Raw genomic sequence first — 16,927 nt, forward strand, 5'->3', positions numbered from 1 at the left:
TTATTAAAATGTATTTTGAAAAGTTTAAAGAAAACATATTTTTAAACTATTAGTTGAATGACTTTCATTCTAGTAACTAATAGCAAAGGTAAGCAATAAATGTTTAAAAAAAAACTATGGCCAAAGACGCTCTTGTTCTGCATTTCCTTTCCATTTTTGACCAGTAAAATAATAGAAAAACCCCCGTGTAAATTAGACACAGTTCTAAAGATATATTCTCACAACTCTTTTATCAAAGCGAGGCTGCGTGGAAAATGTCAACATGGATATAGCCAATAACTTCTTTGCGTGCACAGCGATTTTGATGGGAAATTTAATTTTTCTATTTCATATTATAAGAAATTATATTAGGTATCTTATCATTATTTTTTCCAACTTTAAGAAAAAAAATAGCCTTCCTTTGCCCCACTTTAAAACGCAAATTGTCAAATTACTAATTAATGATTCCAATTATCATGTATTTCCTCTATACTAATCACATATTGGAGCAAAAACATATATTACTCTGTATGTATGTTTCTTACTGCAGCACTAATCTTGTCTACTTGGAAGACGTTGCATCTATTTATAGAAATGTATGACCTTGACCTATATATTCTAGATCAGAGGAATGTTTGGTAGTGCAATCATTCCCCCATTACACTATTTACGTGTCACACCGATTCTGCGTCATACAGTCGGTACGTTAACATAAGTACATCTGGAAGTGAATCGGGGCAGCCAAACATTCGGTATATATAAGTACAGTTAGTGCATATTAGACATGACCCCTAGAGTACAGGGACCTAAAACATCTGCCTACATGTCTATAAACATAAAAAAATAACAGGAAAACGAAAAGAAAAGAAATAAATATCGAAAAATAAACATCTGGTTTGATATACGGCTACACATGTGATCTATGGAGTACTATTATTTAGTTTATGATATCTGAATCACACGAACTCTGGCATGTGCACACAATAATTATGACGTAAACACGCAAAAGTGATGACGTGGTAACATGAGAAGATTACGGAAGTAGATGGCGCGATCTTACCTCGGAGATCGAGATCCTTTCTTGTCATGTGTTGTTTCGTTTTCGTCTGTTGTCCGTGGCATACCTTACAAAACAAGATGTCCTCAATCGGATTGGCAGGGTCTGAAAGCAGGATTTAGAAACTAAATTCGAAGAGAAATCATATCTTGTATTAGACCGGAATTTATTTTTGAAATATTGTAACTGTTAAATGAGTATGATATTTTTTGTTGAGTTTCCAGAGTTAATATGACTGAAGGCAAGGCCTTAAAGGGCGCAGCCAGATGTTTTAATATGAATCATGCACGGCATGGGAAGAACGAAGCTCTACTTGTTTATTTTATTTTCTATTTCATGTAGAAGACATAATTTAGAAATAAAAGGACGCACTTTAAGCTATAAAAGTATATGATGTAATAATTGTCTTGCATAAACTCAAAGAAATGAACTCAAAGATTCGGATTTCTCTGTGTCCATTCAAGGCCTGGAGTGCGGCGTATGCGAATCCTATGATTTCGCGCCATTTGTTGACGTTATGTGACGTCATGATTCCTTGTGCTCATCTTCGCCTTGGAGGATATTTTGAATGCATTCCATAGCTTTTAATTTTCAAAGTGTTATTATTATTATTTAAAAAATAATATGAAATGTTTAATTTCTCCTGTTATGCATTTGCATTAGTTATTTAATATATATTTACTGGGGAGAGCAGTACCGGAGCAACACACAACCTCCCCATATGTATGAAAAAATGGCGGCCGCAAACTGAAGCTGTCAGTGTGTATAGGATTGAATTTTGAAGATTGTGTTTTTTCTTATATTTTCGTGTATCTGTTACCTTAGAAGTGCTCCGCACTTCGTGTCCTTATTAGCTTAATGTTAATATTCTTAACGCAGGTCGTCTTAGATTTGTCGGCGTCATTTTAAGATAACGTTGCAACACTACTGTGCGGTAGCTAACAATCATTATACCACTCAGTATAATAACGTCTAATCACCATTCATTGCTACAAAGAGTTTCAATGGCGATTTTGTATTTGTCTAGTGTTGCAATGTTACCTTAGGCAATCGATATAGATGTTCTGTCGTTACAATTGTTATCAAATCTCTCACCCTTGAAGACACATTTAGGTGCTTCCATATTAAAGACTAGACTAGTCCATAATGACATTTCATGGGTGAATGAGTTATACCTTTTTTTTTCTTTCTTTTGGAAACGTAGTGGGCCTTTCAGTGGTATGCAAAGAATGGCACTTGTAACAATATTCTAACATAAACACAGACTGAGTGAAATAAACAGACATTGTTTTCATTTCGATCTGATTAAAACCAGATCTTCAATGCGCTAAAACGCACTGAGATCTGGTGTTACTAAGGTTTTCCTTCATTTATATGTAGTCAATAAGGAATTAATGGATTTAAGTACTAGTGAATTTGCACTAAGATATTTAATTATTTCGTTTACTCTTTCTGATTGACTACAATCACGTGATTTCAAAAGAATTGATTTTCTCCGCGGTTATATAAACCTCATCCAAATGTCGAATTCTCGTCGAAGTCTTGATCATGAAAACAGTTTTTGTGCTTTCAAAATATACTTGTCCACTATTTGTAGCTAGCTTTCATACGTAAAATGTGTCAAAATTGACTTCATTGTTTGAAGAATCTTTATACAAGAATTTTCAAAGATTACCCCTTTGGCAGCGATTTTGAAAATGTGTGAATTTTTAAAATTTGTAGAAAAATGAGAATTTTACTCTATTTAGTTCAAAAGTTTCACTTAAATTATCACCGCGACATTTTTTTGTGATATCAAGTTCATTTCTGTTGTAAATCTGTTGAAGGTTAAATTAAACCATGACTTAAAGGCATTTTAGTGTTTTGAAGTTTTAAAAAGAAATGTTGAAAAATAACAATACTGCAGTGAGGCACAGGTACACTTGCCTCTAATGTTTAGGTCATTTTTAGACAGATTAATGCTTTTTCGTCAAAATTACACACCAAAATGAGTCATCAGAACTTTTTGTATAAAGCGTCAATATCAATGTTTAATCTGCCTAAAAGAGTGAAAATGAGGTATTTTGAGCTTCAACATTAAGGGGATAATGGTAAGATTTGTTCTAATTTGAGCGAATAGAATAGGTCGACTGAGTTTAACAGCTATTTTGTTTACGAAATCGACAATTTTAGCAATTCTGAAAACAATCATAATTATTAGATAAGTAAGTTCGATAATGTTGCTTTAGCTTGTCGCGTGTATTGTCAAAACCGTGAATTTAATTCACAATGATTCAAAGTCAAGCATACCACCACTTGATTTTCATTCATTTTCCAATCAAGGTTCAAGAATGGACTCCTCTTTTCAAAAATATATGTAAGAAAAAAAAATTTATAAGAATATTTTGTCTTCTCAACAGGGCAGCCCTCTCTGAACAATGTAAACAAGTATGTACTAAAGTTAATGTAGTATACTGGTAATTAATTGGTTATACTTAGTTATGTTGTAATTAATTGGTTATACTTAGTTATGTATGTTTAATGTCCTGTTAACATCTGATATGGTTTGGAGGCAGACTGCCCTGTATGTACTGAAATGTGTGTGGTGGCTGTTTCTGTTCCGGATATTATTGTATCGTCGTGTTGTGTCTTCTTGTAATGGTGGAAATTCCAAACAATCTTATAGCGCTATCGCACTGTAGTACCATAATATGCTATGTAACCATAGACACCGAAACTGAGAAAGGCAAAGCAGTCGTGTTAATGCCACTTATTTTTGAATAGTTTCACCTAATGGTGAAAAAAAAATCCACCAATGCCTCTATATGACCTTAATCTACTATTTACTTTTCATCGTTTCAAAAAAGTAATACATGGGTCCATATCTATGAACATTTCCTAGCTTGAAATTTCCTATAGGGAAGCATTGCAGAGAAAAACTGAAGGAGCCTTTCTATGGAGACTTTTAAACTAATGATTTCCTTTAAGATAAAGAATATTCGTGAATCTGGACCCTGGACAGGTTTTCTTAATCACCCCCCCCCCATTCTGTATACTTTTGTGTCTTGTGTAAGGATCACAATGAACGGGTTGTATTATATCATTTGATTCTATACGCTTGTAATGCATTAATAAGAGTAGAAGTAAAAAAGAGAGCGAGGATCGGCTACCAGTTCTCTCTCCACTACTCCTCCAGGAATCATTAACTACTTTGTTTTGCAGCCTGCTGCAGCTGCTGTAGTAATATGACCAATTTATAGCTATGTACGATTAACTATGTAGTTCCTTCACCATCTCATTCAGTAATCTTTTTATTCTTCCGCAATGCACTTTTTCCTGTTAGTCACGTGACACTACGGAATGCCGACTCGTTATGCGAGTAAAGCAAGATAATTAATCTCTCCATTACTCAGAGACAATGGAAGTATTTTTACTAGTCATACCTACCAACATTCATAGAGTACGAAACGTAATTAAGGTCATGTCGACCACGTGACTTCGAATATTGCACTTTGCGTCACACAAAAGTTGTAAAACCGTTAAATCTGCTTCTTGACAGTTCGAGACACACCAAATTCTATAAAAGATGTAGTTTCTGCTCCTGTCTAGGTATCATTTGGCCGATCTCAGTATAATGTGATCTTGTGGAGTGTGCCTGTTCTGTGTGTCTAACCGCAAGCTTCAGTGAGATAGCACAATAAAAAGAGTTCCACTATTAGAACGATATAACACGAATATAATGCAGTCTCCCAAAATGACACACACGATAATAAAATATTTACAGGAGGCCCTTATTAAATAACCTTAGTGTTTCATCGCACGTTTATCTAACTAACCACTCTGTCAACACTCCTTCATCAGAAGCTTCACTTAGGACATGACTTTTGACTTTTTCATTGACTTGGAGCATGATATCGATTAGCTGCGATGACGTAGCTCTGAACGACGGACGGAAGATTTTTGACAGATGGTCGTCGTCGTGGAGGCAGGGTATGATTATTCGTTCTAAATATCGATACGTGATTGGCATTTAATATGATACGAAATGTGTATAGATTATTAACGTATTTTACTTATATTATATGTACGAATATAGGAATCTAGTATATAGAACTTAAGATAGTCCTGAACCAGAATAAATATTATCTTATCTTAATACGTGGCGATTGACGAGTGATGTGATGGTCGTGATCAAACTTAGTGGTTTGACATGTTTAGAATCTTGATCGGTATGTTTCAGTAAGATTGCACTGTAGTTCTATCTACGTCTAGCATTAGGCCACAATATAGGGTTAGTTTTAATCTATCGTCTTAGCTAAATCTATACGTATTTATAGCCTCATAAAAGATGGTTGTATTAATAAATTCTTAACAATTATTAATATCATTGGTATCTTGATAATCTTCGATAAAATTAAAACAAGCAATGTGAATGGACCTATGGCTATATCTGTTATAACGTTCACACAGTTTAACACATACACATGGATCAATTAAACTACAGACATATGTCTACAATTCACAGAGATACTACTTTATTTGTACCCCCTACTTTCACCAACAGATCGAGTGGCAATTAACTGCTTTATCAAACACGCGCATGTACGTGTAATTGAAACCGAACGAGGCATGGGCTACTCGTGGAATGTTTCAAACATGTGTAGATAGTCAGTGATAAAATTCTCTCACTTCCACTTGGCCAGTAATTTCCGCTTCATTCATGCATGCAGACATAAATGTTCTGATGGGCAACGTTGAAAGTGTTTGGATGTGTATTTGTTTTTTTTAGTATCATCAAACGTGTCGAGCATTTTGAAGTTTGTTGGAGTTCACAGAAAGCTTGCTGTTGTGTGGAACTGTTAAACAAACATTTCTGTTTTTGAACTTTTCTTGTCGTGTGGTGTTGCTGGCTGCAGAACAATTACCAAAAGACTGCATGTTATATGCAATCCTATGCCATTTTCTGTTATAACGGAATTCGCTAATATCTTTTATTTAGAAACAAATCATATATATATACACGGTATATATATACTATTTTTATCATGCTGCGCAAGCGCATCTTTTAATGTTTGTAATTAAAAGGCGCCGTAATTAACGAATACCTAACCATAGTCTGGAGGTAAAGATGACATCATTCAAGCATCTTCTCCATTCAATTGCAATGTTATAATTAGCCGGCTAATTTCGTTGGGTAAAAACTTTTCGCGATTTCGCGATATAATATACCTTATTCCTAATATTTTACGCACAAAAAATCCCATTCGTTGAAAATCGTTGACCCGCGAAATCGCGAAAATATCTTCCCGTAGATACAGTAAATAAACCTCTATAAAAAAGCGTTTCAATTGGACGGTTTCCATTTGATTTGATGAAGAAGGGTTGGTTTGAATACCGGAATAAACTCATTTACCCCTGTAAATTCATAATGGACGCTTCTGGCCTTTGAATTAGAAGAGTTCAAATGATTCTTCAGGGCTGAATGCATTAATCATATTAGAAAATAACATCCTCGTCAAAAGCGGAATAAGCATTACAGCGGAAATAAACATAACATATGGAGGTTAAAGCGAATAGTCGGGCAAAGGAAACCAGTCTAAATACGTTCTTTGGCCTTCCAAAAGTCCTTGTATACCATAATGATGGTCAAGTTCTGCTTACGGTGTCCAGTTTTGACCATTGAAATTATGGGAAAGACCCGTGTAAATTTAGCACAATTCTAAATATAAATGCGCCTAACTCTTTGAAAACGAGGCTGCGTGGATATGCGTTAAGAGTGAAATGCACTGATAGCCGGTCGGGAAGACGTATTAGGATTCCTATAATATATATTAATTTCTTCGCACTCAGAGCGATTTTGATGGGAGATTTTATTTTTCTATTTCATAGAAAGAAATTATTCTGGATATATTAACACCATTTTTACCGACTTAAGCCTTTGTTTGCCGACTATTCGCTATAATGAAAAACAGTCCAGGAATCAAATGCATCGAGAACATAGTATGTTTTAAAAATCGCAGTAACTTAGTTGTTCTGTTTGCATTTAATACTAAAATATTTTTCCACAATGTATCAAACCAAACACTTTAACCGCCTAAAGCAGAAAACAAAACACGTGATTTCATAAGTATTTCACATGAAACCAATATAACTGTTCCATAGAAGTTGTAACATTATCCTAAAGCAACGATCCCCACTTCCTTAAAAATCAAATTATAAATGTTGTCATATTATACAGATAAAAACTCCTGCTTCTTAACCTTAAACATCACAAACATTATTGATTCAAACCTATTCTAAACTTACTTACATTAATGTCGTATACCTCACATACCGTTTTTACGAAAACTGCAATACAGAATTAACCACGCCAGATCATAGTTTCTAAATCGATACTGACATTTTAAACAACACAAATTGCTATAAATACGAAACAAAACACACCACTTTCAATTTGAGACTCAAGCAGTATAGACCACATTTTATCTTTGATGCGAAATTAGACACACCATTTCTAAATTTACACACGTTTTAACGAAATCTGGAGATAACATTACCATCGGTGTCTATTCTTTTCTCATTTTCCCTGTGGTCTGTACAGGTACAATACGAAACTACGCCATACACTGACAATTAAAATTATTTTGAGAGCCACCATTCTGTAGTTGCTAACACTGTGGCATGCTATAAGACAGCCATCAGCGAAGATCCTGTCTCTATAATAGTCAGTTAGTACCCTGGAGTAAAACACGGATGCCGAGGTACCGTGAGTCAGCACTCCTCAGAAGGAACCAGCTATCTGGCCATGTTTCCAATATATTTAGGGTAGAAAAGATAAGAAGTTACACAGATACTGCATGCGTTAGATTGTCTAACCGATAAACGCGGAATTTTGGGCGCAAGAAGTTAACATCGTCTTCAATAACAGGTTGTTTTTTCTTCTATCGCCTATTAAGTCCAAGTTCATTGATCTTGGCAATAAGTGTTTTTGATGAAATTCATTCATTACAATATCATTACTTTTTATTCTCTCTATTTGTGTTGTACATATTCCTCATAACATCTGGAAAGTGTGTCAACGGTGAACCTTGTCAAGAATATTACATATTTTATCGTAAAACGTAGTGTTTTGCATGACATAATGATATTAAAATGATTTTTCAACAAATTACAATGACATATGTTTCAACAATGTTTAGCTTATTGTTTTAATGTCTTGTAATGTGTTATGTACAGCAGTAAGTTTTAGGACACAGCTTTATAGATACGTAGAGTACATGTATTATTAGACTCTTGGTGTAATGTTGTTATCAACCAGATGACAAAATTTTTCAAACTAGTTAACCGTATCAGCTTATACATTTTGTACATATTATTTCGGTAAGGATACAGGAGATACTTAGATAGATTAAAAGAGAATGATCATAATTTGGTGGTAATTCCTTGTCCCATTCCATACATAAATGGTTAATTGATACAATAAATAATAAAGATGACTCAATATACTTTAAAGAGAAAGTAGAACAGTTTGTTGAATAGATGTTATGATAGTGCCATAACTTACCTTACTAAATGTGCCATATGGATATATTTTCATTCACAACAATTGCTCAGTGTAGGTTCCAATGTCAAAACATAAAAAATGGATGCGATAAATATGTAATTATCCTCGAAAACAGAAAATTTCAGGTCCCAGTAGATGTTATCAGACGATATCATAAGCCATTCATTGTTTGTATAGTTTGTACAAGTCAAGATAACCTGTTGGATATTTTAACGTCTATGTCTCCATGGTGACAGGTAATACAATCAGCACGTGTACAACTACAAAGAGAGTTACATATCATCTTCAACACGTCATAATTAACTAGGTCAGAACACATACATTTTTTGTAACAGGTATCCAGGAAAATTGCTTGTACAAACATATCTTTTCATGTTACTAAAATAGAGTTTATATTTTGTAAATGGAGGTAAGTAATACAAGACTCTTTTATTAAATATCTTAATGTTGAATATTACATAATACTCAGACATAGACCGTATCGCTACACCTTGAATAAAACCATTTACAGTTTATCTTTTTATATAATCACTGATTTATGTTTAGTTTTTGTTATGTAGAGTAATTATTACCAAATGTGACAACATTGTCCTATTATCATGACGAATATAAACTCAGTAATATTGACTTGCAGATTTTTTCATTGTCAAAATTAGTATATTTCATCATCAGTTTTTGACTATTACAAAGGCTACTCATTTGTATCATAGTTTTGTGTAAGGTTAAATGTAAATTACACTGTATGCCCATAGCATATAATTGGATACTTGTATCTACACCAATGTAGTGTAAGCTGCAGCAGTTGTTGTTGAATATATGCTATTTTTTACTTCCGGCGTTGTTATAACGAATCTTGTTTTCGTTTGCTTTACTACTTTTATACGTGTATGGTTTTCTATAGAGCTATTGGATCTAGATCTGAAGAGTGGGTGGTGCTTGGTTACTTGACTAGGTGTAACGTCCTATTAACAGTTAAGATAATTGAACGACAGCCTACCCCAGTAACAGTATAAGATAATTGACAAGTGATGGTGTCCTGGAGCCCCTGAATATAAGTAATCATGTTGTGTCTCTTTGCAAAGTTGTGTAGTAATGGTTTTTTATGATTTCGGCCATCAAAGACCCACACAGTATCACCACATGTCACATTCATGTTGTGTCTCTTTGCAAAGGAGCGGTTGAAAGTCTTATAGCATCTGTTTGTAGTGTTCAAGCAGGATCCGGGACTACAAACATGCAATTCAAAGTCCACGCCACACTCATCCCCAAATTGGTAACTTTGTTAGTGATAAAGTCCCATAACAGCGCCAAGAAGGAGATGCGTCAAACCGCCATCTCAAGGCACCGCACAGTCCATCCCCACGTCGGCTCACATAGATAGTGGTAAAGTCCCATAACCATTTATGTTGAGCGCCAAGCAGGAGACGGAAACAAACATTCCCATCAAAGTCACCACACACATCTCCACATGGTCACATTATAGTGGTAAAGTCCAATAACCTTTATGTTGAGCGCCATGCAGGAGCGGAAACAAACATGCCATCAAAGTCACCACACAGCTCATCCCAACATGGTCACATGATAGTGAAAAAGTAATAACCTTTATGTTGAGCGCCAATCAGGAGAAGAAACCACCACCCTTTTATAAACAATGGTGTGTCTTGGTCAGAGGACAGAACCCAGAGCCTACCTTACAAGGGCAAGTGTTCAACTCAAGGTAAAAAGTGAGACTGTCAAGCGAGACGCGAGGAAGATAAAAGTAAGACAAATTTAATACTCTAAATTTAGTCGCCTTTTACAATCTTGATGAACCACATGACGCTAATATGGTACGCACATATTCTAGGAACATGTTTATTTCAGAAAATTAAACTACATGAAACAAATTTTCGATTACACTCTACATTCTTCGTCTGCAGTTGAATATAACGATAATTCTGTAGACAAACCAGCATTCGGTAAAGAAATGCTCAGATATTATCTTTGGATCATTTGTGTAATAAGTGTTATTTGTATTGTACTGATGTGGTAAATATCGATAATGAAACTGTCACAGAAAAGAGTTATTATATAATATACTGAAGTATTACTCTACGGTTTACAGGTTAGTACCTTTAGTCCAGTTTTAAGTTGCAAAAAAACCAACAATAAGTGCAGTTTTTTACATTCAAAAGCCCAAATTAATTCTCTAAAAGACAGCGTATAACAAGAACAAGAATGTCTACAAATCCATGCATGAAACCTTCTGTATCATTTAATATTCGCCAGGACTTTCCCTCTTGATATCTTACATCAGACACTCTTCATACATGTACATTACAAATACATCTTTCTTCTTTGCGGAAAGACAGCTAATTCGTTTCATCATGTTATCCACATAAGTCATCAGTCAATGAAACATCTTTTGAACATCCTTTAACGTTTGCATATTGCCGTCGCATTTAGGGGCCCAGTCTTCACGAGCCATTCCTTTACTTAAAGGAAACATACAATTCTTTCACGATAGGGAATAAGCATAACAATAGTTAAAGAAACTAGTCTTTCCCCTGACGAGAGTGAGTTCTTCCCTCAATAAACCTGTAATGCCGGTATCTCTTTGACCAGATTTCTAGTAAAGAGATAGTTTGAGACATAATATGGCCTCCGTCTATTGTAACACTATAATAAAAATCATGATAGCAGTAGCATCTCCGTGAGATGACTGTTCTTGCAATACCATATAACATTCAGCGGGAGGTTATAGACAGGAAGCGCCTTCATCATTCCCTACCGGCGATAGTGTCTAGCTCTTAACGGTCGGTATGTGTACTAAGACTTACACATTAGTCGAGTACATGTAGGACGTTCTGGCGGCAAGGTTACTTTCGATTCTTGTCAGATAAAGAGTGCATAGTGTATTTATTTGCATCTACAGATTCTTTGATAATGATAAATTCACATAAGGTGCAGTTCTTTATGCTGACGGTGTCTTGCCAGCTGATTTTGCTGTTAATAATCATTTTAGAACAAGTAGTGTTAATTCAACCAAGGGCTTGTCTTCCGCTAGTGTGGCAAGGGTTCTAGACCGATAAATCGCAATACTATTTATCGCGTAGTCGTTAATAATAATGAGTAATTAATGTTCCTGCAAATCAATCAAATCTACTGCTATTTATACGGATGAGAAGGGTTGAATAGAAGGGAGGAGAAAATCCTCTTTTCTATATCTAATTAGTGGCAGTTATACATTATCTCTTCTAGACCACTTGCTTTACTCTCCCTAACACTAACCCACCACACCAACCCAGTAACCACCTGCTGCAGGTCCAGACGGTTATACATGGGTCATATAATCACCTGCTACAGGTCCAGACGGTTATACATGGTCATATATAACCACCTGCTGCAGGTCCAGACGGTTATACATGGTCATATAACCACCTGCTGCAGGTCCAGACGGTTATACATGGTCATATAACCACCTGCCAGGTCCAGACTGCTACATGGTGCTACAAGTCAGGGACGGTTTATACATGGTACATATAACCACCTGCTACAGGCAGGTCCAGACGGTTATACATGGTCATATAACCACCTGCTGCAGGTCCAGACGGTTATACATGTGTCATATAACCACCTGCTGCAGGTCCAGACGGTTATTACATGGTCATATAACCACCTGCTGCAGGTCCAGACGGTTATACATGGTCATATAAACCACCTTGCTCGCAGGTCCAGACGGTTATACATGGTCATATAACCAACTGCTGCAGGTCCAGACGGTTATACATTGAGTCATATAACCACCTGCCACCTGCCTGCAGGTTCAGGACAGTTATACGATGGTTCATATAACGCCACCAGTGCCTACCTGACTCGCAGGTCCAGACGGTTATACATGTTCATATAACACCTGCTGCTGTAAAACATGTCCAGCCACGGGTTTATCACATGGTCATATATAACAACTATGCAGGTCCAGACGGTATTTTGACATGGTCGATTATTAACCACTGCTGCAGGTTCACACGCCGGTTCTTCTACTGACAGTAGATATACAACCACCTGCTGCAGGTCCAGATAACGGTTCTATACATGGTTAATCATAACAACACTTGCCAACTCCTGCTGCAGGGTCCAGACGGTATATACATGGTCATATAAAACCAACCTGCTGCAGGGTTACAGACAGGGTTATACTGGTCCATGATTAACCACTGCACCTGCTGCAGGTCCAGACGGTTACATAGCATGGCTCAAATTATCCACACCTGCTGCAGGTACCAGACTGACAGTTAGTTACCGGACAATGGTCATTTAACCACCTTGCTGTAGTCCAGAACGGCTTTATCGCAAGGTGTATATTAACACACCTGCTGGTTGTCCCATACGGTTATACAATGGTCATAACAGTCATTTTATACACTCTTCCACTCCAAAAACTGGTTTTTGTCATATTAGTATTATTTCTTACTATAACCCTATTGCTAAAAATATGTGGTTTATTATTGGAAATTGAATGGTACATTTTTATATAAAATAAAACATTAAGTCGTTTGATAAAAATAATTAGCCTCAATTTGGTCATAATTATAAGCGTAAAATACGCTTTGGTATTGCTGAAATAACTAACCTAATATGTGGTCCCATTATTACTAATAAATGATTGTTCGGAATGCTGAATTACCCAGCATTCAATTTGACATATTGTAACACCAATAAATAATGGGTCGGCTTGCTGAATTACTCAGTCTTCTTTTGGTTCACATTGTAACGTCAAAATAAAATAGTTTGGCTATACAAAATATTACCCAGCTGTTATTTCGACACATTGTAAAGAAGCACTGGGATGAAATTTCCATAGTGCTTGCTTAATTAGTTTCCTGTGAATCGTTACAGACGGTAAAAGACCCATCCTAAAAAGTACATCTAATATTAGAAGTTGTTTCATTTACCACAACATTCTCATTTCGGATTGTAAGTTACATATAGCCCGGATTTGGAATAGGGGTCTTTTGGTTGGTCCCGTTAATTAACTGATTCAATCGGTCTTTCCTAAATATATCGCAGAAGTCTTTGTACAGAAAACAAAACGGCGAATATCGATATGTTATCGATTTACAATGAAAAAACACATACAACAGATTATAGATTGAAAATCATGAAAGCAATATAGTGACAAACGATTAAGGCAGTCCAGAATAGTAAGCAGTTTCTGCTGTAACGTCAACAAAAATTATAATTGGATGTTGCAATAACGAAAACCGCATGAGGCATTGGTCATGTGTAAGAAGCATCGAGTTCGTATGACGTATTTGATATGTCCAGTACATTTCACAGTACTGGAACCCTTGACGTATTTAAATATGTACAATACATTTCCACAGTACTATTTGGACATAATTTGATATGTCCAGTATACATTTCACAGTACTGTATTTAAAATGTAAACCATTGACAGTACTATTTGATATGTAATTGTCCAGTACATTTCACAGTACTGGAACCTTTGACGTATTTAATGTATCCAGTACATTTCACAGTACTGGGACCTATTTGACGATATTTAATGTGTTCCAGTACATTTCACATTACTGTAACCTTTGACGTATTTAATGTGTCAGTACATTTCACAATTTACTGGACCTTTGACGTATTTAATGTGTCCAGTACATTTCACAGTACTGTAACCTTTGACGTATTTAATGTGTCCAGTACCATTTCACAGTACTGTAACTTTGACCTTTGTTCAGGTACCTTTGACGACAGTACTGTAACCTTTGATATTAAATGTCCAGTCACAGTACTCTATAACCTTTGACACCAGTACATTTCACAACTTACTGGGACCCTTTGACGTATTTAATGTGTACATTTACCAGTACATTTCACACGTATTTTTTATTTAATATGTCCAGTACCTTCACAGTACTGCGACTTTGACGGTATTTTTTAATGTGACCAGTACATTTCACAGTAACTGTGACCTTTGACGTATTTAATATGTTCCAGTACATTTCACAGTACTGTAACCTTTGACGTATTTATTTAATGTGTTCAGTACATTTTCACAGTACTGGAACTTTGACGTATTTGATATGTACAGTATATTTCAGTACTGTAACATTTAATATGATACTGTATTTCACAGTACAGGGAACTTTGACGTATTTAATATGTACAGTACATTTCACAGTACTGTAACCTTTGACGTAATTTAATATGTACAGTTATTTCACAGTACTGTAACCTTTGACAGTATTTAATTTTGTACAGTATTATTTCACAGTACTGTGAACCTTTGACGTATTTAATATGTACCAGTACATTTCACAGTTACTGGGACCTTTGACGTATTTAATATGTACAGTACATTTCACAGTACTGGGCCCTTTGACGTATTTAATGTGACCAGTACATTTCACAGTACTGGGACCTATTGACGTATATTAATATGTACAGTACATTTTCACAGTACTGAGCCATTTTGTCGTATTTAATATGTACCAGTACATTTCACAGTACTGTGACCTTTGACGTATTTAATGTTACCAGTACATTTCACAGTACTGGGACCTTTGACGTATTTAATGTGTACCAGTACATTTCACAGTACTGGGAAATCCTTGACGTATTTAATGTGTACAAGTACATTTCACAGTACTGGTAACCTTTGACATATTTTATTGTGACCATTACATTTCACAAGTATACTGTCAACTTTGTCGTATTTAATGTGTCAAGTACACTTTTCACAGTTATTGTAACCTTTGACGTATTTAAATGTATTCAGTACATTTCACAGTACTGGGACCTTTGACGTATTTAATGTGTCAAGTACATTTCACAGCACTGTAACCTTTGACGTATTTAATGTAGTGACCAGTACATTTCACAGTACTGGGACCTTTGACGTATTTAATATGTTCACAGTACATTTCACAGTACTGTAACCTTTGACTATTATTTGACGTATTTAATGTGTACAGTACATTTCACAGTACTGTAACCTTTGACATTATTTAATGTGTACCAGTACATTTCACAGTACTGTAACCTTTGACGTATTTAATGTGACCAGTACATTTAACAGTACTGGGAACCTTTGACGTATTAATGTGACCAGTACATTTCACAGTACTGGGACCTTTGACGTATTTAATGTGACGCAGTACATTTCACAGTACTGGGACCTTTGACGTATTTAATGTATTACCAGTACATTTCACAGTACTGTGAACGTTTTTATTGACGTATTTAATGTGTCCAGTACATTTCACAGTACTGTAACCTTTGACGTATTTAATGTGACCAGTACATTTTCACAGTACTGGTAACCTTTGACATATTTAAGAATGTGACCAGTACATTTCACAGTACTGAGGACCTTTGACTTATTTGAATGTGACAGTACATTTCAACAGTACTAGGAACCTTTGATCGTATTTAATATGTCCAGTACATTTCACAGTACTGGTACCTTTGACGCTATTTAATGTGTCCAGTACATTTCCACAGTACTGGAACCTTTGACATATTTAATGTATGTCCAGTACATTTCACAGTACTGTAACCTTTGACATATTTAATGTGACCAGCTTACATTTCACAGTACTGAGACACTTTGACGTATTTGATATGTTCCAGTACATATGTCACAGTACTGTGACCTTTACGTATTTAATGTGACAGTTACATTTCAACAGTACTGTGACCTTTGAACGTATTTAATATGTAACCAGTACATTTCACAGTACTGGGACCTTTGACGTATTTTAATGTGTTACAGTACATTTTCACAGTTACTGTGAACTTTGACAGTATTTAATGTGTACAGTACATTTCACAGTAATGTGGAACCTTTGACGTATATTTAATTATGTACAGTACATTTCACAGTTACTGTGTAACCTTTTGACTTATTTAATATTGTACAGTACATTTCACAGTACTGGTTGTGACCTTTGACGTATTTAATATGTACAGTATATTTCAAAGTACTGTAACCTTTGACGTTTTTAATATGTACAGTACATTTCACAGTACTGGGACCTTTGACGTATTTAATATGTCCAGTACATTTCACAGTACTGTAACCTTTGACGTATTTAATGTGTCCAGTACATTTCACAGTACTGTAACCATTGACGTATCTAATGTCTGTACCAGTACATTTCACAGTACTGGGACCTTTGACGTAATTTAATGTGTACACAGTACATTTCACAGTTACTGTAAACCTTTGACGTATTTAAATGTATCCAGTACATTTCACAGTACTGGGACCTTTGACGAAACGTATTTAATGTGTACCAGTACATTTCACAGTTACTGTAACCTTTGACGTTATTTAATATGTGTCCAGTATC

At 35.4% G+C, this 16,927-nt stretch overlaps 1 protein-coding gene across 5 annotated transcripts in view; it reads right to left on the reverse strand.

Moving 5' to 3' along the window:
* LOC138331907 (tripartite motif-containing protein 2-like) overlaps nt 1-16,927 on the reverse strand; it is an 81,377-nt gene that overhangs the window by 50,806 nt on the left and 13,644 nt on the right. For 3 of the 5 annotated variants that reach the window (XM_069279766.1, XM_069279763.1, XM_069279768.1), the window contains exon 2: nt 1,040-1,141. The exons of 1 other annotated variant lie outside the window; for it this stretch is intronic. In XM_069279766.1, coding sequence (XP_069135867.1) covers nt 1,040-1,101 — 62 coding nt within the window. In that variant the 5' untranslated portion in view covers nt 1,102-1,141. Of the gene's footprint in view, nt 1-1,039; nt 1,142-7,751; nt 7,808-16,927 lie in introns of those variants that run through there. One more of the 5 variants, XM_069279764.1, reaches the window with a different exon arrangement.

The sequence above is a fragment of the Argopecten irradians genome, chromosome 9 (assembly GCF_041381155.1).
Source record: "Argopecten irradians isolate NY chromosome 9, Ai_NY, whole genome shotgun sequence".
Classification (NCBI taxonomy): domain Eukaryota; kingdom Metazoa; phylum Mollusca; class Bivalvia; order Pectinida; family Pectinidae; genus Argopecten; species Argopecten irradians.